Consider the following 27,294-nt stretch of genomic DNA (forward strand, 5'->3'; position numbering starts at 1 on the left):
CCAGGAATGTTCTTCTCTTCCAATAAATATACTCACATGAGCAGTGCCTGTGTTTAGCACTTTAATGCTTTAAGGGTCCCTCTGAGACCCTTTCCCTGCTTTGCCTGTGTTATGGTAGATACTTGGTCATCCGTATGTCTTCTCCTCCATCAGACATAAGTCAAAGTGACTTCCTGGAAACAGCCCTCATGTGCAGAGGGAAGAGCTAGGGGCGTCCCGAGGGAATCATTTATTATGGCCCATTCTTTTCATTTACATTCACATAGCACAATTTGTTGAGCCATTGTCCAGATGATGAACATCTACTTTGCAGCTTTGTGCTAACCCCCAAATGCTGATGTCAATATTTTGGGGTGTGTGGAGACTTTCCCGGTGGGATGGCTGCCGTTATGGAAGAATCTCTGGGCATTTTAGTAACTTCATTTGCTTAATTCCAGACTGGTGGCATGGATTTGCAGCTTCAATAATGCACTAAAGTACCGGTTGTCCTGAAACCCCTCCAGCATCGACTCTTCCCAACTTTGGTCCTCTGCCAGTCTGTCGAGTGGGAAGCGAACCTTCAGTTGTCTTGATTTGCCTTTCTTATTCCTAGTGATCTAGAGCATTCTTTCAGGTCGTTAGTAATAGTTTGTTCTTCTTTTGAGAACTCTTCCTATCATTTAATCACTTTTCTGTTGGAGAGGGCTGTCTCACAAATCTTGCTGCAGTTTTAAGCTTTAGCATCTCTGTTATGTTTAGAGCCAGAAGCTTTACCAGCTTGTTAATACTACCATGACTTGTGGAATAGCGTACGTGTATATGTGTGTTGTCTAAGTATCTTGGATGCCACATATTTTCCTGTTTTACCACTTAACTTAGATATATTTTGTTTGTGCAGGTTTTCAATTTTATATAACATTAACGTTTTTGATTCCTTCTGTCAATTGAGAAGACATCTTTAGCTGGAAAAGGTCTATGATCCGTTTTCTTCTAAGTTCTTTCCAATATGATCTTTAATATTAAAGTCACACTTTCAGTTTATGCCTGACAGTTTGCAGTTTTTGTTGATGAGGGAGTTTTTTCTGAACTAATTTATGTTTTCCAGTTTATTGAACCCTGGGTTATAGTTTCCGATTCTCCTTTGTCTATTTTTCCATCAGTACCAGATGGTTTTGATGACTGCTGCTTTATAAAATAGATTGGCTCTTCATCCTTAACTCTTTGATTTCCCTTGATATTATATTGTTATTTTATCAGGTTCTGTAAAGTGTTCTTTTGATAATTTGATTAACATGAAAATTGTAAATTAATTTTTGTATTACTGTCATTTTTATCACATTGACATGGTCCAGCCATGAGCATTGAATATTTCTCCAGTTACTTAAGTTTTTATTTCAAGGAGCACTTTGTAATCGGAGCTATTTATACCAAGTCTTTTGTGTGCTTTAGTAAAGTGATGCCTAAATACTCTTGCATTTTGTAGCTTCCTATGGCTCTCATGGAACTGGAGTTCCCCTTCCGTTGATAGGCAGGCCTGGTGGATTCTTTCTTTTTAGGGCTGCCAGGGGCTTGGCCTAGCTTTCTGCAGTCAATGCCAAGCTTCCTTTCCAATTCAACTAGGGAAACTTTTTCATACTTCCTAAGTGGCAACAGAGCAGTAGATAGGCTTTTTTTTCCATTTAGTTTAAATTAATATTAACACTTCACTACCTCAGTTATCTGCCCTTTACTTTCTTTGACTAAACATGACCTGAGTTTAGGGAAATGTCCTGACCAATCCTCCTTACACATGTATGTGCATTTGTATATGTACATATGTGTGTATATATAAATACATTTATATACACATGTACATACATATATACATGTATAGAGTGGGAAAGAGAGTAGTGTGTGCGTGTACATCAAGAGCTAGGTGGAGCAATGGATAGAGCACCAGCCCTGAGATCAGGACCTGAGTTCAAATCTGGCCTCAGACACTTGACACCAGCTGTGTGACCCTGGGCAAGTCACTTAACCCTGGCTGCTTCCAAGAAAACTTAAAAGCTTCCCGAGGCAGGCGATAAACTGAGAAGGTGTATTTGGTCCCCTGCATGGCCTTGGCCTTTCTTTGTAAGAGGAAGCGCCCTGCGTCTGGCTGGGTCAGCCTGGTCTTTAATCACGGTCCCTCCATTCCCTGACCTGGCAGGTGACACCAGGCATCAAAAGGGTCAAACGCAGCACTTTCCACATTAAAAGGGAACAGCCCTCGCTGCCCTGCCGCATTCGCACTGAACTTCTAAGGAAGAAGTGAGGACGGCAGGCATGCCAGGCACGGAGGAAGGTCGGTGCAAAGGTGCGGAGATGGGAGACGCGGACAGCCACCAGGCCCCTTCCAGCAAGCAGCCCCACGGTTCCGGACGCGGGCCGTACTGAGTCTCTAAGGACTAGTCATTTTAATTAACGAGGACAGGTGGGGTGGGGACTTGACTCGTTCCTGGTCACGGGGCTCGGGCTGGGCAGTTTCCCCCGCACCAGGCCCCGGGTCGGCACTAGGACCAGCCGGCGGCGCGGAGCACGGGCCGGCGCGCACGCGCGTCAGAGGGGCAGCGCGGGCTCGGGCTCCAGGGCGCACCTGCGGCAGCACGCGCCCCACGCAGGTCTAGGGACCAGGAGGTAAACCGCCCTTGTCCTTCCCAAGATGGCGCCCGCCCCTGCACGTCCCGCCCCCTCCGCCGTCCCGACCTCCTCTATGGCCCCCACTTCCTGTCCAAAGGACCCCGGAAGCCTGCCCCTCGTCGCGCCGGGACGGACGCGGAGAGCAGGGGTCCCTTCTCGCCCGAGAGGAGGCTGGCTGGGTGAAGCGCCCCACCGAGGCCGCCCAGCCCCTCGGCAGCTTCACAGCCCGGCCTGGCCGGACGGTGACCCGGCGCGGCCCGGGCAGCCTCGGCGTCAGCGCTGACGTCACGGCGTCGTAGGCGTCGGGCTCGCGGGGAAGAGACGCGGGCGGCGCAAGATGGCGGCGGCAGCAGCAGCGGCGGCCGCTTCTGGGCCCCGGGCGAAGGCCCCGGCGGCGGGGGCGGGGGCCGCGGCGGCGGAGGAGGCGGAGGACGAGGAGACGGCGGCGGCCTTGGCCGTGGCGGCGGCGCGCGGGCGTCCCGAGCCCGAGGCGCAGTCGGAGGACTCGGGCGGGGGCGGCGACGGCGGCGACGAGGACGAGGACGAGGACCTGGGCTGCTCGTCGGCGGAGGAGGACGACGATGACGAGGAGAAGGAGAACGAGGCGGAGATCCAGCGGCTGGAGGAGCAGGTGCGCCGCGGGGGAGGGGCGGGGGCTGGGGAGGGGGTGGTGCGGCGGCCGTTGTGGGACTGTTGCTCCGGAGCCTCGCGCACGCGCAGTGGGCCCCGCGCGCCCGCGCGCTCCAGACCCACGTGCGACAGACCTTCTAGGCGAAGGACGTGGGGAGGGGCGGGCAGAAACGGGGTCCCCGCCCTCGAGGAGCTCCTCCTCCGGTGGGGGGACCAAACCGCATACCCTTGGGATCAGCGGGACGAGAACGACCTATCGGAGACGAGGGGGAAAAAGGGAGGGCAGGCCTGGTAGGGGGCACGGCCGGAGGGCAGGCCTGGAGTCGGGAGGAGGGTCTTGGGTGATGATGGAACATCATCCAGTAAGAAGACTGGAAAGGCAGGAAGGGGCCAGGTTTACCAGCCTAGGGGTCGGTAATGTTCCAAGTTCTAGTCCCAGCAGCCCCACACTCCCTGCGGCTCGGCTCTTTAGAAGGCTGGTGTGCTCGGGGTCGGGGCACTCCCACGGCCTCGGCCTCTTTGGCCCAGGGAGGAAGTGAAGACGTGGGGGCCGTCCAGTGTGAATGTAGAAGCCACCAGGCGCTGGAGGCTCGCGCTGTGTCCCCTGCAGGGCATTGTTGTTGCTTTTGCGTCCTCTGTCTCTGAACACGCCCTCGTCCTCCTCACCTCGCCTACCTGCCCCTCCTCCAGCAGGCTGGAAGAAGGCCGGCCACCGTGCAGCCTGCATCTCAGCCCTTCCAAGGTCAAACCTGGCCATTCCAACGCTCCTAACCGTTGGGTGACTGGTCTCGGACCAGTAGATTTACATTATGAAGCGAGTTGAGTTGATGGGGAGCTGACCCTGCATGGGAGGCCTGCCACGTCCGAAGCCGCTGGCCCGTGCAGGGCTCTCCCTCCGCCCCAGGCTGCGCTTACCTGCCCTTTTATCCAGGTAGCCTTGGGCCTCTAGTCTGTGTGCTCCGGGCTTTGCCTTCCTAGCTCTCCACTCCTCTGGTCCTTCCCGTCTCTGAAGACAGTAGACCGCGATCAGACACTCCGGGACAGGCTTCCTGACAGACTGGGGGAGCTGGACGAGACCTCATCATTCATCTGTTCTCGTTTGTTACATGTTACCGAAGGAGCACGTCGGTGTTTGCGGAGAGTAACAAACCTGGCAGTGTTCCAGCGGCGTGCGAATCCAGCCCAGCGCAGTCAGCAGCCTTATTGCCCTTGGCTGTCTGACCTCCCTGCCCTCTTGATGAGTTGGTTGGACCAATGAGATGTTTCCTTCCTAGAGTTCCAGGGTACTGTCCCTCTCCTCTCAGGCTTGAGCAGGAACTAGCTTGGTCAGAATTCTCTCACCCGTTGGCTAATTCTTACCTTCCCATGGCTTTAGTTTGGCTGTTGACATGGCATGAGGAGGTCCAAGGAGAATGTACATGTGCTTACTAGTTAGATGTTGATGTGTGTGGTGTGATCATGGTGCCTCATTTTAATGAATCTCAAGATGGCCATCTCTCATCGCATCAACACAGCATCCCAGATGTGGAAGGGAGGGATCTCCAAGGGAATGTGGTCCAGCCAACCTTGTTTTGCAGGGGAGGAGGGACCCAGGGAGGAAGGAGCAGAGCCAGGATGTGACCATTGGACCACACTGTCACTTGTCATGTCCATCTACACAGAGACCTTTCTTGCTCTAAAATAGTCATAGATGTTGTAATTAATTTAAAGAGACCTGAAATTTTAGGAATGAGAAAAATTGAGTCTATTGGTGATTTTCCTAAGGCCGTATGTGTATATCTGTCTGCATACATAACAAGGTGGTGGTAGATCCAAGGACCTCCCCAGTCATACAGGAGTGCACCTCATATACCACCTCCCCATCCCATTATATAGTGAAATGAAAATGACTGTGGACTAGAAGACTGAGATTGAATTCTGTCACCACACTGAGCTGGTGAGTCTCCTCTCTGTAGTGGACCCCGAAGAAGCTCTGGATTTTTGAGCCCTGAACATCTGGTTTCCGATCCCAGCTCTGCTCTGAGTATCTGTGCAGCCTTGGCTAAGGCACTTTACTCTGGGCCACAGCTGTCTGCAAAGCAAGAAGATGGCACTAAATGACCTCCAGAGGACTGCGATTGTAACTGGCTCTGAAATGTTACTATTTTAAGTTTTATTTCTAAGTTTTTGTGTATCCCATCAGGAGAAAATTAAGTAGAGGTGTGATTAAAAAAATTATTGCTTTATAAAAACACTTCTGATTTTGTCCTTACGAGCCATGGCTTTGTTGCTGTATCTTTCAGTGAGAAACATCAGTTTATATTTGTACAGCACCTTTTTAAAGAACCCTGTCATATTTCCATCCCTCTAGAATTGAGGAGCCTTTAACACTGAGAGGTCCCATAATCTGACCAGTGCTGCATAGGCAGACTGAGCTGGTCTTTCCTAATCCTCCCTGCTGTGGCCTCGCTGACAGCCAGGCTGCTTTTTTAGGTTCAACAAGGTCAAGCTGGGTAGGGCTCATTTTTCCCAAATGTTATCATGTGGTCATTATAATGAATACCATGATATGTTGGTTCTTCCCCCTGGCTGCAATGTGCTTTTTTAATTATAATGATAACCATATGATTTTTAATTTGAAGTTAAAAGCTCTCCCCTAGAAGTTGTTCCTGATGCTTGTTACTCTGAAAACTTTTACTTTTATTCTTTGTAAAGGAACTCTGGTTAGTTCCAGGCCAGTTGTTTTTTTTGTTTTTGTTTTTAAAGCTCCAGTGTTTTTTGTTTTATTAATAGAATTTGTACTGTCACTTGTGGATGGAAATTGATTGTTGAAATAGATCAGCAGATGGTAGAGACCTTGATAACTTGGGTGTGGGTCAGTGAAAATTGTGAGACAGGAATGGTCAGTCTTCTTGTCCGCTTGTCTTAGGAAAGGGGGAGCAGAAGGTGATTTGAACAGGTATTAACACTTCTTGTTCATATAAGGTACTTCCCCTGGGTTCCTTTTCATTATGCACCTGCCCTTTCCCTGAGAGACAGTGTTGAAAAATGTGGGATTATTATTCGATGAATTTTTTCCCCATTTAAAAAATTCTATTGATGCTTTTTATTTTTAGCATCACTGTTATTTCCAGTACACCTGCTATCCAGTAGAACTATCCTTCTTAACAAATAGGTGCAGTTCAGTAAAGCCTCATCATTTTGGCCACATGGGCAGCGTGAGTCCTCAGGAGTCAGGAGAGTTCACCACAGTAGTCAGAGGAGGGAGGCTTCTTAGGGTTGCTTTCTTTTGCATTATTGTGCTTCTAGACATTGTTCTCCTGGTTCTGTGTCAGGTTATGAAAATATGATTTATTTTGCTTGTACATAAAGAGGAGCTCTTTAAAATGTAGTGGTTGAAGGCCATCACTTGGTTTCTGACCCTTTTTTTAGTTTGCATTTAAATTCACTTTTAAAATATCTTTCTGTTAAAGCTTTCCATCAATGCCTTTGACTACAATTGCCATGTGGACCTGATAAAGCTGCTTCGGCAAGAAGGGGAACTTACCAAGCTGAGACGGGCTCGCCAGAAAATGAGTGAACTTTTTCCTCTCACCGAAGGTAAAACTGGGCCTGTTTAAATTTAAACTGTGAATGTGTTTAGGCGTCCAGAGTCCTTTTTACTTTTCAGGGAAGAGCAGCCAGAAAGTTGAGGAAGCTCTCAGTTCTTGATCCAAGGGAACATTTGCTGTAAGTGATCAGCTAAATGCTTTATTCTAGTAAGAATTTGTCTGGCATGACAGTTTAATGGTCAGATCTCTTGAGTTTTTGGGCTGAACGTCTTGTGAAAACAGATGGAGAGGCCATCCTTCTGCTGATTGTCCGTAGGCTGTACTTGGTTTGCCCCGTTGTTTGCTCCTCTCCCTCATTAGACCTGGAGCATCTTAGAGCAGGGACTGTCTTTGCTTTTCTTTATATCCCCAGTACTTGCACGTTGTAGCCCCTTAATCAGTGTTAGTTGACTGACGGTAGTAGTTATGGTATTAATGATGATGTCTTGCTAGTAAGACACGCATTTAAAACACTAATTCCATTGGAAAATACCAAGAACCTCTTAATGTCTGTGCATATCTATGTACACTACAAGCCATGATCACTACCAGCATTGTTCTATACAAAAGATGTTAATGTTAGCATACCTTCTTCTTGGAAATTTCTTTGCTAGCCATCAAAAATTGTGTAATGGTTCAGATGCTGGTCTGTGAGCTTCTGAATTGTCTGGCAGTATTCTAATGTAATTCCCTGGAATAGATTTAATTAAATTTCCCATCTGTGTGAGGGATTATCCTGTGGATTTCAGTGATCCCTCTGAGGCTGCAGGGACTAGTTTGGGGAGGCTCTCATTTTCAGATCATCCTCATCCTGTCATTAGCCCCAGGTCATCCTCTTTTCTTTCTCTCTTTTTTCTTTCTTTGAATTTTACATCAGTCTGTATAAGGAATGGATCACTTTTCTCTTAAATTTTCCATTTAATTATTTTAAGCATCCTGGATATGGACATTTTTATCTGTTTTCCTCTCTAATCCCCCCCACCCCCCACCTGTCTTTGCAGTCCTTGCCTCCTGTTCTGTTTACTGCTTGTTAAACTGCTTTGCCATTTTAACGAACTTCTTCTGAGTAGTAGGTTGAAATGTCTGAATTATATTCTGATTTGAGTCTTTTAGAGTATTACGGTACTGTCAGGTGGTAGCCTGTGGGCTCTGTAACGTGACAGTAAGTTGCTGGTTTGTTTTTGATCGTTAGTTTTGAAGAGGGAGCAGTGCTTTAGGTATCAAGAACCCTGGACTAGATCCCACCCATTCTCACTCTAATGACTGAGCTTTGGGGCCTGGGATAAAGCAGGCCCAATTCTAATGCCTTATTTTTAAAAGACTTTTCCCACAAAAATTCTGAATTAAACACTAAGAAAGGACATTTCTATATAGGAAGTAGAACACAAAAAGAGGATTGATTGTATATGAAATTTCCTGCTTGCTTGAAAAATAGACATAAAGTGTTCCAAGTCTTTGTTTCAAAACTCTTTGATTTGTTTGTGCTTCCTTCTGAATTTCCTATGTATTTTTTCTGTGCATTAAAAAAATATATTACAGTAGTTCTCTCTTTTTGGGCATTACTATTTGCTAACAGCCCCAGTCCCAGTTAAAAATTTGAGAGAAAGAACCCCTTTCCCCCATCAAATAAGCATAGTCTGAGATGTCCACACTGTCCATACTGTCTGCACCTTGTGCCCATCACAGTGCTCTCTGGAGAAGGGTGCAGATGGGCTTCGTCATAGGTTCTCTGGAGATAGATTGGAGCTAAGCCTTTATTCTTTGTCATTAAATGGAGAATTCTGATGGTTAGTCTTCTGTGTTAGGATTAAGAGAAATGGATACTAAAGTATTTTCAAAATATAAGAATGCTTTACATGTATGAAGCATTATTTTTAAAATTATTTTTTAAATGTATAAAGCTATCAATGAATTTAACTTTGTAATTTAAAAATTTACTGTTTTAAATCCTATCAGATTGTTATAGATTAGAGATATTTTATATAAGTCCCATAGCAAAATTTTATTCTTAGAGTGTTTGTTCTGCACTTTTACATTTTATCTTTGGTAATAATTCTCTGATCCTGAAAAAACCCTCACTTGATCTTTCCACCCTAGCTAACTATCATCCTATATCTATTCTGGGCAGCTGGGTGGTGCAGTGAATAGAGCACTGGGCTTGGGAGACTTTGTGATTTCAAATCCAGCCTCAAACACTTAGTAATTGTGTGATCCTGTTTGCGTTGTTTCCTCATCTGTCAGATGAGCTGGAGAAGGAAATGGCCAACCACTCCAGTGTCTCTGCCAAGAGAACCCCAAATGGGGTCAGGACTGCAAGAACTCAACAACAAACAAAATGTCTCTTTTGCCCTTTATGGCTAATTTCTTTGAAAAGGCTGTCTGCTGTACATGCCTCCATTTTCTCTCACTCTCTTCTTAATCCCTTACAGTCTGACTTCTAAGCTTATTCCACCAAAACTGCTCTTCTCAGAGTTACCAGTTATCTCTTGATTGCCACATCCAGTGGCCTTTTCTTAATCCTTATTCTTCTTGACCTCTCTACATCCTTTGACACTTGATCACCTTCTCCTCCTTGATAGTCTCTTCTCTGGATTTCCATGACACTTCTCTCTCTCTCTGTCTCTGTCTCTGTCTTTCTTTCTCTGTTTGTCTTTATGTTTTCTTTCTCTCTTTGTCTCTCTCAGTTCTCCTCTTCCTTATCTGACCATTCCTTCTCTATGTCTCCTTTGCTGGATCCTTATCCAGATCATGCTCTTTAACCCTCAGGGTGTCCCTACGCCCTCTTCTCTACTGTTTCGCTTAGTGATCTCATCTGCCCCCAGGGATTTAATTACCCTCTTCCATGTGGATGATTTTCTTTTTTTTTTTTAATTTTATTTTATTATTTTTTAATGTTTAACAATCACTGCCATACAATTGAGATTTTATCCCCCTCACACCTACCCCCCTCCCTCCCCACGACTGCATACAATTCTGTATAGGTTCTACATATACTTTCCTATTGAGTATATTTTCACTACAGTCATGCTATGTAGTCAGACTAAAATAAATGAAAGAAATCATATAACAAATCAAAACATGATACACAAAAACATACACATACACAAACATGATCTGCTACATTTTGCGAATGACTTCCATATTTCTTTCTCTGAGTGTGGAAGGCATTTTGCCTTGAGAACCACCATTGGGATTTTTTTTTTTTTAAGAAGTTCTTGCGTTATTACGAAATTCCAAGTCTACCAGAAAAAACTCTCGCACACTGTGGTCGTTGCTGTGCACAAAGTTCTCCTGGTTCTGCTCCTTTCACTCAGCATCAGGTCATATAAGTCCTTCCAGGCCTCTCTGAAGTCTTCTTGTTCATCATTTCTTATGGCACAATAGTACTCCATTACATTCATATACCATAATTTATTCAGCCATTCCCCAATTGATGGACATCCCCTTGACTTCCAGTTTTTGGCAACTACAAAAAGTGCTGCTATAAATATTTTTGTACATGTGGGACCCTTTCCCATTTTTATGATCTCTTGGGGATACAATCCTAGTAGCGATATTGCTGGGTCAAAGGGTATGCACATTTTTGTAGCCCTTTGGGCATAGTCATGTGGATGATTTTCAAATCTACTTATCCTGCTCTAACCTTTTTGCAGTCTTACATCTTCACATGTTTTTCAGAAATCTTGAATTTGATGTCTAGTAGACATATTAAACTCAACATATCCAAAAAAAAACCTCATTCTTTTCCCCTAACTCCTCTCCCTTTCTAAATTTCCCTATTCCATTTGAGGGCATCCCCACTGTTGCAGTTTCTCATGTTTACAACTTAGATGTCATCCTGGACTCCTCAGTACGTCTCGCCCGCTCATCTCTAGCCTTTTGCCATGGCCTGTCAACCTCCATCTCTGTGGCCTCTTTTGAATACTCCCCCTCTTCTCCTCTGACACTGCCCCTACCCTGGTGCAGCCCTCACCACCTCGCACCTGGACTATTGCAAGAGCTACTGATGGGGTTGCCTGCTTTAGGTTTCTCCCCACTCTGGTCCATCTTTTATTCAGCCACTAAGGTGAATTTCTCAAAGCACAGCTCTGATCATGGTATACCTCCCCCCACCCCCATTGCCTCCAGGATCAAATTCACAGTTATCCATTTGGTGTTCAAAGCCCTTCATAACCTAGCTCCCTTCTAGCTTTCCAGTCTTTTTATACCTCACTCCTCACCACGTACTCTTCCATAGAGTGACAGTGACACTGGCCTCCCGGCTGTTCCACAAACAAGACACTGCATCTTCTCACTCTGGGTGTTCTCTGTGGCGGTCCCCCACACCTGGAATGAACTTCCTTATGTCTCTCTTCTGGCTTTCCTGGCTTCCTTTTAGTCCCAGTTGAAATCCTATTCTCTACATGAAACCTACTGCAGCCCCTCTTCATCCCAGCATCTGATGCCTTTCCTCTTTTGATTCTTTCCTGTTCTTCCTGTATAGAGCTTGCTTATATATATTTATTTGTCTCTCCCGTTAGGCTATGAGGTCCTTGAAGGCAGGGATTGTCTTTTGTCTCTTTTTTTATCCGCAGGGCTTAGCACAGTGCTTGGTATATAGTAGGTACTTAATAAATGTTTAGGATTGAAGATAATCCAAAGAGGAACTTTTCTTTCAGAAATCTGGCTGGATTGGTTGAAGGATGAGATCAAGATTGCATCCGATGGCTCAGATCGGGAGAAAGTGTATGAACTCTTTGAGCGAGCTGTAAAAGATTATATTTGTAAGTTTCTAAACGTTCTTTCTGTATACGTTTAAAAATCCTTGTAAGACAATATAGTAAAACACTCTGTCTTCTTTCTTGGGTTTTACCCTTTTAATCTGCTCAAACAGCTACTGCTATTGTGATGCCAAATCAACAGTGTTAGACTTGAATTCATTGTTTGGGTTTATACTATTGGTTTTGTGACTTGATTAAAGAAGAAATTTTAAAATAAAAAGAGAAGCACTTTTCGTAGAGAGGAAACTAATATAGTATGATTTAAAATTTTGTGTAGTGATCTACAAGTCATTTTTTAAGGAGTGGATTTTCCAGGTAATTATTGCACATTTAAATGCCAGCATTTGAAAAAAGTTGCTTTAGATGAAGAACTTTCTAAAATGTACTTTTCTGTTTTCTTAGAGTGTACTGAATTGATCAGTAATTTTTTTTTTTAAATGATTCTGTCTCATCCTTTTGAGTACCAGCCTTCCCCTCATGATCTTTGCTCTGCCCTGTGGTGGCCTGTGCTTGCTGAGCTAGGTTGGCTTCCAGGATGGGTCTGGTTGGTGAGACGACTTTTTTTTTTTTTTTTTGGATTACTTCGACTCAGGAAGAGCTAAGGCAGAGAGCAGCAGTGAAGAATGGACACTGATGGATGGAATTACTTAATCACTGAACTTGCCCTGACTGGGACTGTTGGGGCTGTGAGGTGTGTAGAAGGAGGTTCTCTGCCCCCTGTGGTCAGTCTCCAGACTGATGTGCTTTTTCGCTTAGATTGTTGATGGGCACTTCTTTTTTTTTTTTTTTTTTTGTCATTGTGCTTTTTTTTAAATTTGTGTCTATTGTGCTGTTCGCTGGGAGAGTAGGGAAGTGAGCTGATAAGTAAGCGTGTTTAGATGAGGGCCTGTCTTGTGTGGTCTGTCGCTCGTGACTGCTCTTCTACTGAATCCTTTTCCAGTGTCTGATTATGGAATGGAAGCAGTCCTGGGCCTCAGGCTTTCCCAGGATAGAGCTTCTTTACCTTTATGGTGTCATGGACTCTGTCAGTCTAGTGTAACCTATGAAGGCCCCTGCTTCGAATAATGCTTTGGAATGCCTGAAGACACACATAGGATCACAAGGGAACTTACTTTATTGAGCTAGTTATTTAAAAGACTTTAAGAACCAAGTTCATGGACCCCCGTGAAGAGGGTCTGCTCTAGGGCATTGAAGCTTGGCAGGTCCAGTGAGCTGGAGAAGTTCCAAGGGTGGGCTTGTGTGCCTTTCATTTTAGGACTTCTCACTTGGGGTCAGCCATCTTCCGTGCCCCCCTTGCCAAGTAGACCAGGTGGCAGCTGTTGATTTGTGGGTGGAATGATTTGGACTAGGTGCCCTGAAATATGTTTCCCAACTAAAACTTTGTTTCTTAAAATGTTTTTTGTCTTTTTTTCTTCCTCTTTAAAAATTCACATATTACCTTTTTCTTTTTGGGAAGACAAGGCAGTTGGAGTTGTTACTTGCCTTAGGTCACACAGCTGATAAGTGTCCAGTGGCTGAGATCAAATTTGAACTCAGGTCCTCGATTCCAGGGCCAGTGCTCTATTCACTTCGCCACCTAGCTGCCCCATAGTCTTTAGTTTTTCAAGGTTTAGTTTCTAAAGTTTTAGAAATTGTTTTCTGTGACTGTAGGCAGAGAAAAGGGGGAGGGCAGGCCCAAGAGAGCAGCAGCAGAAATGGCCTCGTCAACCATTCTGAGGTAGTGGTGCATGCTTAGGCTGGGAAGGAGAGGAACAGTGCTTTGTCAGGACTCGCATCTCTTAAAATTACTATTATGGAAGCAAAGGTAAAATCTATTTCATCGGAAAGGTGCGGAGAAAGACATCACAAGGGAAAAAGAGATTGAAGAAGGAGAGTGATTCTAGATTTCAAAGAAGGTTCTGAGTAAGGGTGATGAAGGAGGTGGCCCAAAATTCAGCTCCAAGAAGGTTGAGAGAAGTAACACAAAGCCTGGGAAAACTGGCCTGGAACAGTCCAAGAACAAGGAAGAAGAAGAGAGGATCTGTTGGAGAAGAAAAAAGCTCCAACGTGAAGGCAGATGGGAAGTGCCAGCTGCTGAGAAGCCCAGAAGGAATGACTTGAAAAAGAAAGAGAGAGCTAAGGTGGTGCTGACAGCTCAGTGATAAAAGCAATTATGACACGTTCTCAGGGCAAAAATAAATTTGAGAATGCTTATCCAGAAACAAAGTGACCAAAAAAGAACACCGGGGGTGAGTGAAGTACAGAAGTTGGTTCAAGATAAGATTAAAAATACTGCGATTGCACAGGATTCAATCCATATTACCCAGAGTTCCATTCAGTGTGGGAGTGAGGAACAAAGGAAAGAGGCATTTAGAGAATTAAAAGAGAAATGGATTGGTGAATTGAGCGAAGCCAAATATTCCAGAAATGTTAAGAAATTTCCCATGTACAACAGTACAGCAAATAAAACACAAATTGCAGAAATGATACAAAGTTGTAAAAGTCAGATGTGGGAGATGTGCTGTGTGGAAGTGTTGGCTGTGATGGAATGTATAGAACATGTTGGTCGAAGTTGCTCTGTGGAAATTGGGAATACATTCCTGCTTTACAAGCCTGCAAGTCACCCAGGTCTGGAAAAAGTGTTAGAGGCAGTTATGGATGAAATGAAACTGATTCTTATACCAGTGGTTCAGAAAATTAAGCATTCACTGGAATAGGAAATATTCTTGGACTTTCTCACCTACATACCCCCAAAACTAAGTACAGAAGTGATTGAAGCAATCCCAGATGCTGTAGTATACCTTGCAATACACATGGCAGATAGCATACTGAAGGACAGAGATGTTATTAAAACAATAAAAAAGTTACCAGTGGTTAATATTCTCATTTATTGTATTGGCGATTGCTGTTCCTCTTTCTTTTTGAAGAGGACCAGTGATTTCACGGGGTGATGCCTTGACTCGTGGATGAGTTGGATTTAAATAAGGCAGACTTACTCAAAGTTGTCAGCCTCGCTCTCTGTTCCAGAGTCATCACAGTCCACTGTGTTGATAATACTAAGCTTATGAAGCAAATACTTAGGTTGAAGTTGAAGATCATTAATCCTCTGCGCAGTGTAGTGAGCGATGTGTGAAAGTAGAGTTCTTGTTGTATTTACTAAGCCCTAGAAATTCTGCACATCTTGTAACTGAACTCATTGAAGTTATGTGGAAGGGTGATGATGAAATGCATAGAAGGAGCTCTTGGGAGTCTCCGGTAAGTGATGTGCAGGAACGTGTCCAGAGATTGGTGACAGACAAGTTCACATAGATGTTTGTGGGTGATGCTGCTCCTGAAATGATTTCTAGTGGCAGGGATGGAGAGCTCTGTGTGTCACATCTAATTTGAAATGGTTATTAGAACAAGCTGAAAAGAAATGAGAGAAAATGGAAAAGCCCTGATACAGAAGTGGCAAATGCAGTTAAGTCTGGACTGAAAGGCCTCACTCCCCCCTTGGAAAAAGAGGAAACAAACACCATCAAAGGTATTGCTACTTTACTTGGGAAACTGAGAGCCGAGGTAAAAAGAATCAAGAGTGATTCTTTTATATAAATACATAGTCATTATCCTATTAAATAATCTATAATTACATATGTAAATGTTTGAAGTGACTTTCTAAAATAATTTCCAAAAAAGGATTATTTCTCTACTTGTGTGGGATGACATTTATATCATCAGGCCCCATCCCCTAACTTAGCCGTTCATTGTGAGAATCAGATTCCTAAAAAGAACCGTTCTCTCTTAGAATATCTTAAAACGTTCATTAACCAGCTTATTCCGTATTTCACTTTGTTTCTGTGAGTGGAAGGTAGGGTACATTGAAGGTTAAATTATTATAGAATAATAGTAAAGAGACTCAAGCATCTCTCTTTCTGGTAAGTCATTAAATCAGAAACTCTTGCTTTTAAAAGCCCCTTATGACCATCAAAAGAATTGTTAGGTTCTTTCTCTTCCCTTTATTTCTCATTGGATTCTCTTGTTCTAGCATATCTTTAAATTAACCGAAGGATCAGCAGAAATCTTGAGTTAGGACTTTCCAAAGGATGAAAATCACCAGATTCTATTATTCAGGCAGTCATTCAATATTTTTTAAAAAGTTAAACTTGAGAATCTTAAATGTTGACTTTGAAATTCTTCAGACCCAATGATCTTTAGTCTCAGATGAGATAGTGCATATGGAATTGTTTTGAAAACTATAATTGTTGCATTTATGATAACCAGGTCAGCCTTACATATTAATAGCACTTGAATGAGGTGTCAGTATCCACGGCTTTGGTCAGAAATCTTCCTGTCAGGGTGACCTGATCATAATAGCTCTATTTCTGTAGTGCTTTACCTTAATCCTTTGAATAAATCTGTGAGTGCTTGTCACTTGCTGAACTAAAGGGCCTTTTAGAGTCCTTTTCAACAGTATGAATCTGTTCTTTTGTTCTGTAGTTCTAATACAATGTCTTAATGCTCCAAGATTATTAAGTGATGGAAATTTTGTAACATTCCTTTAAAAGATACACTTTCTAGACTGGGCTATTAGGAAATGATTAGATTTGAGTGTTAGGGATGGATGAGTATATCTGGTGTTGTGAGCACCAGTCTTGGTGATGCTGCTTTAGTTGTTACCTGTTTTGTGAGTTAGCTGTTTTGTAGGGGGATGGAAGAAGTGAATTGTTTTCTGACCAGGAATTAACATCATCTGTAACTTCTTTACTTTGAGTACCTTTTGTCCAGAACTGAGTACAATTTTCTTTATTTTAGGTCCTGAAATTTGGCTGGAGTATGCTCAGTATTCAATTGGTGGGATTGGTCAGGAAGGTGGTATGGAGAAGGTTCGTTCCATATTTGAAAGAGCCCTTACTGCTGTTGGCTTACATGTGACCAAAGGTGCAGCCATGTGGGAAGCATATCGGGAGTTTGAAAATGCAATTCTGAAAACAGCCCAGGTGAGCACTGGTGTCCCCTGGCCTTCTCTGGCTACCCTTGGGCGTAGGTGGTTTTTTGGTTTTTCTTTAGGACAAATGACATTAACTTGGTCTTTTGCCCATACGCAGCATGAGGAGATACAGGGTCATGGTGAATGCCTTGGAGTTAGACAACCTTGGTTTGGATCTTGAGCCTCCTGGTATTCTCTGGGGAGGCGACCATATGCCCCACAGTCACTAAACTGTTCGGAGCCTTGCTTTCCTCGCTTTGGATGAATAGTGTGAACTAGGTCACTTCAGCTCCCAGTGTGTGATCCTGTCATCCAGCCTCTTTGCCAGCCTCGGAAAGGTGCTCAACTCTAGGCCTTGACACCATCTTCTCTGGGTTCCTTTAATGGTTTCTGAAGCTTGAGAGCAATGCTATTTTGGGAAGGTTTTCCTTCCAAATTATATGTGTCATAGTAGGCCTTTGAGAAGGAAGTAAATTCATCACCATCTCTTTGTATCTTTACGTATTGTTTACATTATAGTTCATATCATCCTTGCTGTTAAAGCGTATATGACTTGTGGCTTTTACAACAAGTGGATGCACTGAAGTTACAGCTAGCAGTAATGGTTAAGATTTATAAAGCATTTTCATCCACTGTCTCATTTGAACTTTGCAATAGTCTTTTCCCCCATTTTGCAACAGAGAAAATTGAGGCCTTGGGGGAGCTGAGGTTTGAGGTTGCCCTGCTTGGCATCCTTGGGTTTCTGACTAGAAATACAAAGCCTCGTCCACTCTTCTAGCCATGGGGTTGGGTTGGAGCTTGGTTTTCAGCATCTCTTTTCTTGGTGATGGGGAGGATGGGGAGGCGTTAGGTTAAGATGGATTCTGTGGTGGGCTGAAATAATCTGTTGGTCCTGCTGTGCTCTTGCAGCCTGCTCCTGGCAGCGTCCCGACCCCTGAGCAGCAGCAGGCCCTGGCTCTGCAGCTCGAGAGAGTCCACACGCTCTTCCGCCGCCAGCTGGGGGTCCCGCTTCTAGGTGAGGCATCTAGGATTAACATGATACCCTCTGGCTTTCCAGAGTTCCTGTGTCCTGCGTTCCCAGGAGAAAAGGCATTTTTATTCCCATTTTGGAGATGAGATACCTTCCCCCACTCAAGGTCACATGGCTAGTGAGTGTAAAAGCTGAGTATAGAATTAGCCTCAGGGTTTCTGACTGCCTGGTTCACAGAAGGGGGCAAGCTCACCCAGAGTGGGGGAGAAGGTGGAAGGCAGGCATTTCTGTGTCATAAATAACCAGAAAACTTATTTGTGCTTTCACTGGGGGAGCAATGAGAAAGACTGAGCAATTTTTAATTGAAGGTGTTTCTGTTTGAGAGTATTAATACTCTAGACTTGGGGTGGGTTTTTTTTTCAATTTGCAAAATTTTAGCAAGTAATAGATTATACTGTGGCTTTGTGGCTGTTTTTAATGAAGGACAGAAGCAATCGTGGTGAAGGGAATTCTTAAAGGAATACTTAGTTGGGAATTTTGATTCTCTTCTGCTTTTTTTCATAGAATTAGAGATTAGAACTAGAAAGACCCTAGAGATCATCTAGTCAGCCTCCATATTTTGTAAGTGGGGAAACTGAGGCTTGAAAGGATGAGGTTTGTTCTTTGGACCTAGCTTCACATTGTCCCTATTTGCCTCCAGTTATTGTGCTGGACTTTCTAGGGGCCGTGCCCGCAGTTGGAGGTGGAGAGTGCCCAGGGATGTTGAGAACAAGATGTAGGAGAGGCCCTGCTGTGTGGTAGAGAGGTCACTGAGGGACTGAGAGGCTTCAGCTCCAGGCCCGACTTTCCCACTGCCCCTGTGCCTTCCTTCCTGGCCATCCTCTCCCTGAACTCTTAAACTCGACTTCTTGTCCTGTCTTGATTTCAGTGCCATACAGAGTCAGTGAGGTTCAGTGGAAGGAATTGGAATTTGGGAGATGGGATCCAGGTGTGAATCCTGGCTTAACTGCTTTTTCTTGGTGTAACTTTAGATAAGTGACCTTATCTCTCTGATGCCTCAGTTTTCTCATCTGTAAAATGAAGGAGTCGGTCTGGATGACCTTCCAGTTCTTCTAGCTCCAACACTCTGATCCTCATGACTCACTTTTTAGTTTGAGATACGCAGTTAAGCATGATGAGTTCAGTTTTCAGTTAAAGTTGAGAGTATAAGTGGAGTTTTGATCAGGTTGGAAACTTGTAGCCAGAGTCATGGAACTGAATTTATCTGCCCTAGATATGGAAGCCACCTATGCTGAATATGAGGAGTGGTCAGAGGACCCAATACCAGAGGCTGTCACACAGAGCTATAAGAAAGCATTACAGCAAATGGAGAAATGTAAACCCTACGAGGAGGCCCTGGTGAGTGCTCACCCCCTCTTTGCCCCAGACGATCTTGGAAGTTTTGTCCTCTCTCCCTATAACCACTTGAGGAAGTTGGTGCTGTAAGTACAATCCTGTTTTTACAGAGGATGAGATTGAAGGTCAGAGGTCAAGAGGCTTGTCTGTACTTCAGTGGATAGAATGGTGTTGGGCCACAAACTGAGATTGTGGCATGGTTGGACAGAGAATGAGAAGTATTGGAAAATGAGAAGGAAAGGCAGATGGAAAATGGGCCCTAGAGCATTTGGAAACTCTGGATGATCAAAAAAGGGGCATTTGTCCCTGCTAGTGTAGAAAAAGGGACTTAAATGCTTCATATTTTCAGTGAAGAGAAAATATGAAAGATTTTATGTGTATTTCCCAGTTAATGAGAAAATGAAACAAAATATTCTGGTCAATTTTGTATGGTGTGTGTGGGTGTGTGTACATTTGGGACCATATACTTAAATTACTCTACACTTAGTGACCATTAACAAAAACATGGGAAAAAATGGTCTTCAGTAACACTCAAATCCTACTTTTTGGAAGCTTGTTTATACTCTGAGTTTTAAAAATCTGTATTTTACCTTTAACAAAATAAAACAAAAACTTCTTGTTGAGTCCCATGTCCCCGTTTGGCCTCTCTTACTTTGATATTGTTGGATTGACACAATCATCTGATTCAGAAAAATCCTCAAATTCTAGAAGTTTTGAGCTAGAAGAGATCCAGGATGAGAGCCCAGCTTCACCTGCCCCTGCCCTGTAGGAGGAGAAAGCAGGGCCAAGGAAGGGTGGGGACACGCTGACAAGTCACAGTAGCATGTATTTCCTTGAATTTTTTAATTTTATATTTCGTTTCAGTAGATTTCTTTCCTTGGCTTGTGCACTTCTTCCTCTTAGTAACAGTTTAGCTAAATGTTCAGTAAAGGTGATTACTGGCTACTGAGGGCTGTTAATTTTGATTCAACAATCCAGAGTCTGTTCTTGAATCATTTTTGGCAATAAGGCCCATGACAGTGTCAGACTTAATATTTCTATCTGTTAAGCACACAGCTGGGTGCTGTTTGTATTCCCAGATGGCAACACTTTATAATAAATTTGCCTAAGGCTTGGCACAAGCCTTTCTGACAGTTCCTTGTAGGTCTGTGTCAGCCAAGGTAGCTTTAGACATGTTAGTGTGTGTCTGATTATCAGGTCACTGTTAGCGTTTAAAGTTCTGGGGTGATGTCAGAATGGGTTGTTTTCCTTAACCATATCGAGAAACCTGTTTTGTTCTAAATGTTTCTGTATTAGTTGGTAGCAGAGACGCCAAAACTTGCCGAGTATCAAGCATATATTGATTTTGAGTTGAAAGCTGGAGATCCTGCTCGCATTCAGTTAATATTTGAGCGTGCACTGGCTGAGAACTGCCTCGTTCCAGACTTATGGGCCCGTTATAATCAGTATCTGGTAAGCACAATAATATGGCATCACTCTTCCTTTTACTTTTTAATTATAAAAGTTTTATTGAAAGAAAATACTGCAGAGAATACTGAGAAATTGCTGCATTCTTTGTTCCTCTGCTCATCCTTTCCTTTTCTTTTCTTTCTTTTTTCTAGCCTAGTTCTTCATTTCTAAAAGTGTTTCTGAAAGTACTAAGTTGGTCATTTTTTTCCTTGACTGATTTTGGAAGTAAAACATTTATTCACCTGCTTAAATGCATCAATATGAGTGATGATTTCAAAATGCTTTAGTAGTACTAGACACTTACAAAGAAACTTAATGAAGCAGTTGGTCATCCTTGCAAGAAATGATTTGATATTAAGCACGGGCAGCATTTACATATTTTTACATATATACATATCTTATAACTAATACCCAATTGGACGCTATCCCATTCCACCATGGAATTATTTGTTTTAGGATCGGCAGCTGAAAATGAAGGATCTGGTGCTATCTGCCCATGATCGTGCCGTTAGAAATTGTCCCTGGACAGTTGGACTGTGGAATCGGTACCTCTTAGCCATGGAAAGACATGGAGTTGAACATCAGATAGTTTCTGGTAACGATATTTTTGTGGGAACTCTACTTGTATGATTGATACTTCCACGGTTGTTACCTCCCGCTAGCCTTTGATTGCTTTAAGGGTGTGCATCCTAGATAAATGCTGAAGATGGTCATTTCAGTGAGTTCATGAAAAAAATGTGCTTATTGATGTGCTTTCTTTTTACATCATCTTCATTTCCCAAAAGGTCCTTCCCTCTCTCAGAATGCTGTTCCTTCTAAGGATGAAAAGGGGAAAACGATTGAGCAAAGCTAGATGTGGCGTGTCCACACCCACATTCCTTGATGGGAGCTGTGTTCTCCTGTCTCTTCCCCAAGTCCAAACTTGTCATTTGTCATTTCACAGCATTCAGTTATGGTTTTTTGGGAGGGATGGTTCTTTGGAGCTACCTTGTTGTCATCCAGTGGGTTTTTCTGTTTCCACTCACTTCCTTTTGTGTGAGTTAACACACGTCTCCCCATTGTAAGGCTACTAGTTATTCAGCTGTCTTCAGTCTCAGGCCTCTACCTCCTTTCCAGGTCTTTGCTACCTCAGAAGGGGCTGCTGTTGATGTGTTGGTGTGTATGTGTGTACGGCAATGCTTTGCTCTTGCCTTTAGTTTCCTCAGAGAGTGGGCCAGACTGTGGGTCCCTGGGGCACAGGGCATGGGTGTTATCGTCCCTGCTTAGCTGAGGTTTAGCAGAGCAGGCACGTCGGTTTGTGGCTTCTTTAGATGCACTCCCAGGGACTGTTTTCTCCTTATTTGAGTGGTACAGAACATTTGTTTTTTAAGCGGTTTATATCTAATGGAGGTTATAGACATTGCAGTCAGTTATTTAATTATTTCAAAGTGAAAACTTACTTTGCTTTTTAATTCTGACCACAGACAACTTTGAGAAAGCATTGAATGCTGGCTTTATTCAGGCCACAGATTATGTGGAGATCTGGCAGGCATACCTTGATTACCTGAGGAGAAGAGTGGATTTTAAACAAGGTATTGTATACTTCACATATATTCAACTCACTGGACATTTACCAAACACCTGTGATATACAAAACATGGGTTAGTCACTTGGATAGAGCTAAGATAGTAAAATGGTCTCTGCACTCAAGGAAGTGACCATTGGGTAGAATGATGGGGATAGCTCAGGTATCTTTATGTTACATCAGTCTCTGCTTGGGTGTCTTTGTGTGTGGGTGTGGGTGTGCGTGTATCCCAGGACCCTTCTGATTGATAGATGTGACGAGCTGTGGAGCTGTGATAACTCCTCTCATGATGAGAAGAGTTCTAACTGGAGTTTATCAAGACCTTTAATTAAGGTTTGCCAAGTGCTTTACATCTGTCATGTCATGGGGATCCTCACAGAAGCCCTGGGAAATAGGAGCTCTTCTTTGTGGTCCTAGAGGGGTGAAGGGATTTCAGAGTCACACAGCCAGCTAGAAAGTGTGCAAGGCTCTGAATCTAGAGCCATGCCTATGGTATCCTCCAGTGCCCTCTAGACTGAGATCCTGTTTGGTGGTCCAGAGTGATGGTAGAAGAGAGGCTGAAACGTGTCAGGAATCACCAAGAATCTGTAAGCACTGAGCACTAACAGACTAGTGGGTGCTCTCAGCTGGTTTCCTTATCTGACGGCAGAGTTGACCTACCTCAAGAGGACTCCGTTTATATCAGTGTTGGTATTTTTAAAAGTCAAGCTTAGAGTGAGAGGGAAGTTGTGGCTGAATGCGTGGATGAACCCTAGGCTTCCCACGGAGATGCCAAGGACTTAGAGAGGTGTTAAAAATGTTTTGCTGGGTCCTTAAGTACCTCCTTCCTCCCCTTTTCTCTCTCCCCTGTCTCTTGTCTCTTCCATTCCCTCTTTTCTCTAACTCTACCCCTCCCCCCATCTTTCTCTCTGTAGCCAGTACCATGTAGTCCATATTCTAAAAGACTTCTTTGTGGACAGCATCCTAGGCAAGTGGTTGCTCATTCATCTTTTGTTTGGAGACCTATAAAGAGGGGGAACTAACCTCCTAAAGACTCTCAGCTGCCTTTTGCACATCTCTTAACTTTTAGGAAGTTTTTCCCTTTAGCAAGACTAAAGTTGTTTCTTGGCATTTTCCACCTATTGCTTTGCCCTAGTTCTGCTTTTTGGGGTGCCAAGCCAAGCCAGTCTGTTCCCTCTTCTGTATATCAGTCCTTCAGATATCTGTGGTGCCGTGTCCCATCCTGTCCACCCTGCAGTCCAAGGTTTGTTAGGTTTTCATCTGCCCTATCTCTTCATGCCTGTTTTGGATGTTGGGACTTCATGATCAGAAGGCAGTAGGTGACGTGTGGGCCTAGCACTCAGGAGAGACCTTTTAGGGCTTGATATATTGATCTGCCTAGAGATGAGAGGTGACCAAGCCTCTGAGAACTAAGGAGATCATGATAGGAGGGGAGGCTGAGCAAAGAGGAGTGAAGGGAGGCAAGTGGCATGGCTGGAGAGCCAGAGGCCGACCAGCCTTGGGCCCAGGAAGTCCTGCCTTGGAGCCATCTTGGCTGTGTGACCTGGGGCAAATCACTTCACCTTTGAGGCGAGTCCAAAGACTCTTGAGTTGTACACATGGAGTTGGCACAGTGGGAGTTTTCCACACTGTTTAAGTATTTCTCTAGGGAGAATATTTCAAAGCTTCCTTTGCATCACAATCTAAGAAAAGTAAATTCTAGTTTTACAAAATAACTTGGACATTCCTTTGAAATTCCTTGTTCTCCCCTTTACCCTGTGTACTACTCCATGTCAGAACATCCTGGAGCTGAGTTCTCTGAGCATTGGATGATTGACCAGGTGTGAAAGATAGTTGAGGAGGAGAGAGACATTTGAAATTTTCCTCATTCTAAGATGTCTTTTCATTTTTTCCTCTTGTCTTCCAGATTCAAGCAAAGAGTTGGAGGAGCTGAGAGCTGCCTTTGCTCGGGCGCTGGAATATTTGAAACAAGAAGTGGAGGAGCGTAAGACACTTCCTGCCTTGGCCTTGGATCATTTGGGGTTGGCGCTTTTCTCTGGAGGCATTTTGTTCATTTTTTCAATTGTTTCCTTTTAAGGTTTCAGTGAAAGTGGAGACCCGTCCTGTACCATAATGCAGAACTGGGCAAGAGTGGAGGTACGTTTGTGTTGAAAGTTTTGTGATTTTATCCAGTCTTAGGATTTTGGTCTAGTTAGTAGCAACTTGGAACAATTGAGTCTCAAGATCCAGATTCTTCTGAGTAGTTGAATTATATCATATGATGATTGTGCATTAGTGTTTTCATTTGTAAAAAATGAAATGTGAGCTACAGATATGAATGAACCTTCATGAGTTAAAAGATCGAACTTGCTTATGAAGCAAATGAAAATGAGAAGCAAGATTCAGCCACTGATGATAAAATCTTTGAGGTCCTTGGATTAAAAATATTCGAATTTTCTGTGCTTCTGTAGACTTTGCACCAATGCTGGCTCTGTCATTTTGTTGGAGTGTTAGCCAGGTCCCATCTGTCGAGTCTCATTGGTTGGACCAGAGCTGTTTGTGGACTTCTCCACCTTTCGTGTGATTACTCACTGAACACCTTCAAACCAAAGTACTCTGACATTGTAATCTCTCTCCTTTCTATCTTTTAGGCACGCCTTTGTAACAACATGCAGAAAGCTCGAGAACTCTGGGATAGCATTATGACAAAAGGAAATGCCAAATATGCCAACATGTGGCTGGAATACTACAACCTGGAACGGTAACTGAGCGGGCCGTGGGAATCATTGGGCTTCTGAAGTAACTGAGGTAGGAGAATTAAAGCTTAGTGTGGATGGGAGCCTCAGATGGTGCCATCAGGGCTACGGAAGGCAAGAAGTGTTTTCTAAAATTTGCATATAGATGTGGTACAACTATGCAGTTGTTAGACAAAATCAGTTAATCAGCTGACTTAATATGTGCCAGGCTGTTGTGTTCGTCCTACGTTGCCAGGCACTGTGCCACATGCTGTGGTCACAAGGCAAAAACCAAACGAACCTGCCCTAGCCATCAAGAAGCTGGCATTCTAATGGGGGAGGCAACGTTTGTGCGTCAGAATATACATGATAAATACAAGACTGTCCAGAAGGTTATCTTATGGGGGGCGGTGCTCACAGCTGGCAGGACCAGACAAGGCCTCCTGGAGTAGGTGGTGCTTGAGTCGAGGTTTAAAAAAGCACCAGGTATTGTGAGAGTTGGAGGCTGGTAGTGAGAGTGTGTAGGGTGGTGGGCAATCCTGGGGTAGAGGGGAGTAGAGTGGAGGCCTAGAGGAAAGGACCTTCGCTACCAAGGGCAGGATTCGACGATTTATTTGAGGAGGAATAGGGAGTTTATTGGACACAGGAGTGACATGATCAGATGTGTGTTTTGGCTACTGATTGGAGGACAAGAACTAGGGCTGCTCCCCTTGATTGGCTCCTTCATTGTAGCGGGCATCTTGAGGCCAGGATGCTCTGTGGTCTGAATCTCCTTTATAGCTCTTGGGCATTGCATGCAAAGAGATGCAAAGAGAATGCATGTGCCTGGGACCTTTCCTCAGGAAGGCATGGCCCACCTGATAACTCTCTGGGGGCAAGACTTGCTTTGGAAAGTCAGTGTTTTTGCTTCCACAAAGTATCACAGGAGTAAGAGGGCAGTAGAACTGTGACACCCAATTCTTTTCAGCAAGTTAGAGTCATTTCTACTGTAGCTTCTATTATCTGGTGTGGATAGTCTTCCCCAGTGTAGCTCAGTATCTCTCTGTAGGAGATGCTCTTTAAGATAGTGAACAAAAAAGATTATTAGCAACTGAGTCTTTCTGAATTTAGTCTAGACTAGCTAAGGTCAGGAAAAGCTAGGTGGCGTAGTAGATAGAGCGCCAGGTCTGGAGTCAAGGAGACCTGAGTTCAGATCTGGTCCCTGGTACTTATTAGTTGTGTGACCCTAGACAAGTCACCCAACTTGTGTGTGCCGTATTTTCCTCATCTGTAAAATGGGAATAATAATAGCTCCCAGGGTTGTTGTAAGGACCAAATTAGATTATGCTTGTGTAGCTTCTAGGACAGTGCCCAGCACATAGTAATTGCTTATATAAATGTTAGATGTCTGACCTGCTTGCAGCTCATCCCTGGGCACCCTCCTGTCTTGCCAAGTGTTGGCTTGAGACTACTCTGGTCAGTGGATACTAAACACCAAGGAAACCGAAGAGGCTGTCCAGGCTTAGACTGTCAGTTCATGCAGTCTCCTTTCTCCTACTGACCTCCAGACTTAATTGAGAATGCACCTTATCTGTGCATCTGGTTTAGGTTTGCATAGATGAAAGCTGCAGCCTGTGTGTCTCATAGTCAGCAAAGATAGCTGAATTGTTAGTACTTCAGCAGATGCCCATCAGGGGTGGTGTGTTTGCTCTTGTGCGTTTTCTGCTTTGCTTCCTGGAGGCTCTAGTTCTTTGTTGTTGTTCTCTAGGGCACATGGGGACACCCAGCACTGTCGGAAGGCTCTGCATCGGGCAGTTCAGTGTACCAGCGACTACCCAGAGCACGTCTGTGAGGTGCTGCTCACACTGGAGAGGATCGAAGGTGAGGACGTGTGGTGCTCTTACGTGCAGACTGACCTTGCTCATCTTTTCTGATCTTTGTAAGACAAAACAAGGCTGCAGCTCCAAATATTGGATTTTCTTTTTTTGTATTAGTATGTTCTTCTGTAACCTCTTTCAAGTCTGACTTCCGAAGTTGTGATTCATTCTCATGTCCTATCCACCTATTAGAATCTTGCCCATGTTGTTGGTGAAGAAACTAAATTATCTGAGGAGACTTGAGACCCAGAGATGTGGATTGACCTGAGTAGTTAGTCTCAGAGGGATCCTTCCACCCAGCTGGATTACAGTTGTTACTATTCAGTAGTAATTAACTGTAACTGCATAACAGTAGGAAGAATATGGAAGATCAAATATTATTTTATAACTGTGCTAAGGCAGCAGCATTTCTCTAGAGCTTTGCCTTTTCCAAAATGTTTGTCATCCGTAGAAGTAATGAAAGTCTAGGGGAGGGAGGTATCCCTTTCACAAAGTAAGAGAAAGGCTGTTGTAGGAAAAGTCTTTTCTTAGGTGTAATGGGTGGTCTCGGCTAAGTCCTGTGTTTGATCTTTCTCTAACCTGTATCTTAGCTTGTTTGGCCTGTGAAGGGACAGTCTGTCAGTAGAAGCTCTTTGTCTCTTCTCCCTAGAAATCCAGCAGATTGTCATGGGGGCCAGTGGTTAACCAGCTGTGACTGATTTCTGGATTCTCTGGGCCTTGTGGCAAAGGGCCTCACTGACCACAGGCATGCCGCTTCTTTGTTCTTACTGCTTCCTCTCCTGTGTAGGCTCATTTCAAATGTAGG

General features: G+C 44.0%; 1 protein-coding gene and 1 pseudogene across 1 annotated transcript in view; both read left to right on the forward strand.

The window, feature by feature from the left end:
* The first annotated feature begins 2,959 nt into the window (after positions 1-2,959).
* Positions 2,960-27,294, forward strand: part of SART3 (spliceosome associated factor 3, U4/U6 recycling protein) — a 30,715-nt gene continuing 6,380 nt past the window's right edge. Inside the window, exons 1-13 of the mRNA XM_072600210.1 lie at positions 2,960-3,268; positions 6,720-6,846; positions 11,495-11,599; positions 16,367-16,551; positions 17,451-17,556; positions 18,785-18,909; positions 20,203-20,358; positions 20,812-20,950; positions 21,819-21,926; positions 23,826-23,903; positions 23,997-24,055; positions 24,550-24,659; positions 26,381-26,493. Coding sequence (XP_072456311.1) covers positions 2,975-3,268; positions 6,720-6,846; positions 11,495-11,599; positions 16,367-16,551; positions 17,451-17,556; positions 18,785-18,909; positions 20,203-20,358; positions 20,812-20,950; positions 21,819-21,926; positions 23,826-23,903; positions 23,997-24,055; positions 24,550-24,659; positions 26,381-26,493 — 1,705 coding nt within the window. The 5' untranslated portion in view covers positions 2,960-2,974. The remainder of the gene's footprint in view (positions 3,269-6,719; positions 6,847-11,494; positions 11,600-16,366; positions 16,552-17,450; positions 17,557-18,784; positions 18,910-20,202; positions 20,359-20,811; positions 20,951-21,818; positions 21,927-23,825; positions 23,904-23,996; positions 24,056-24,549; positions 24,660-26,380; positions 26,494-27,294) is intronic.
* On the forward strand, positions 12,132-14,626 carry LOC140498693 (pumilio homolog 3 pseudogene; annotated as a pseudogene).

Source organism: Notamacropus eugenii, chromosome 4, assembly GCF_028372415.1.
Source record: "Notamacropus eugenii isolate mMacEug1 chromosome 4, mMacEug1.pri_v2, whole genome shotgun sequence".
Taxonomy (NCBI): Eukaryota; Metazoa; Chordata; class Mammalia; order Diprotodontia; family Macropodidae; genus Notamacropus; species Notamacropus eugenii.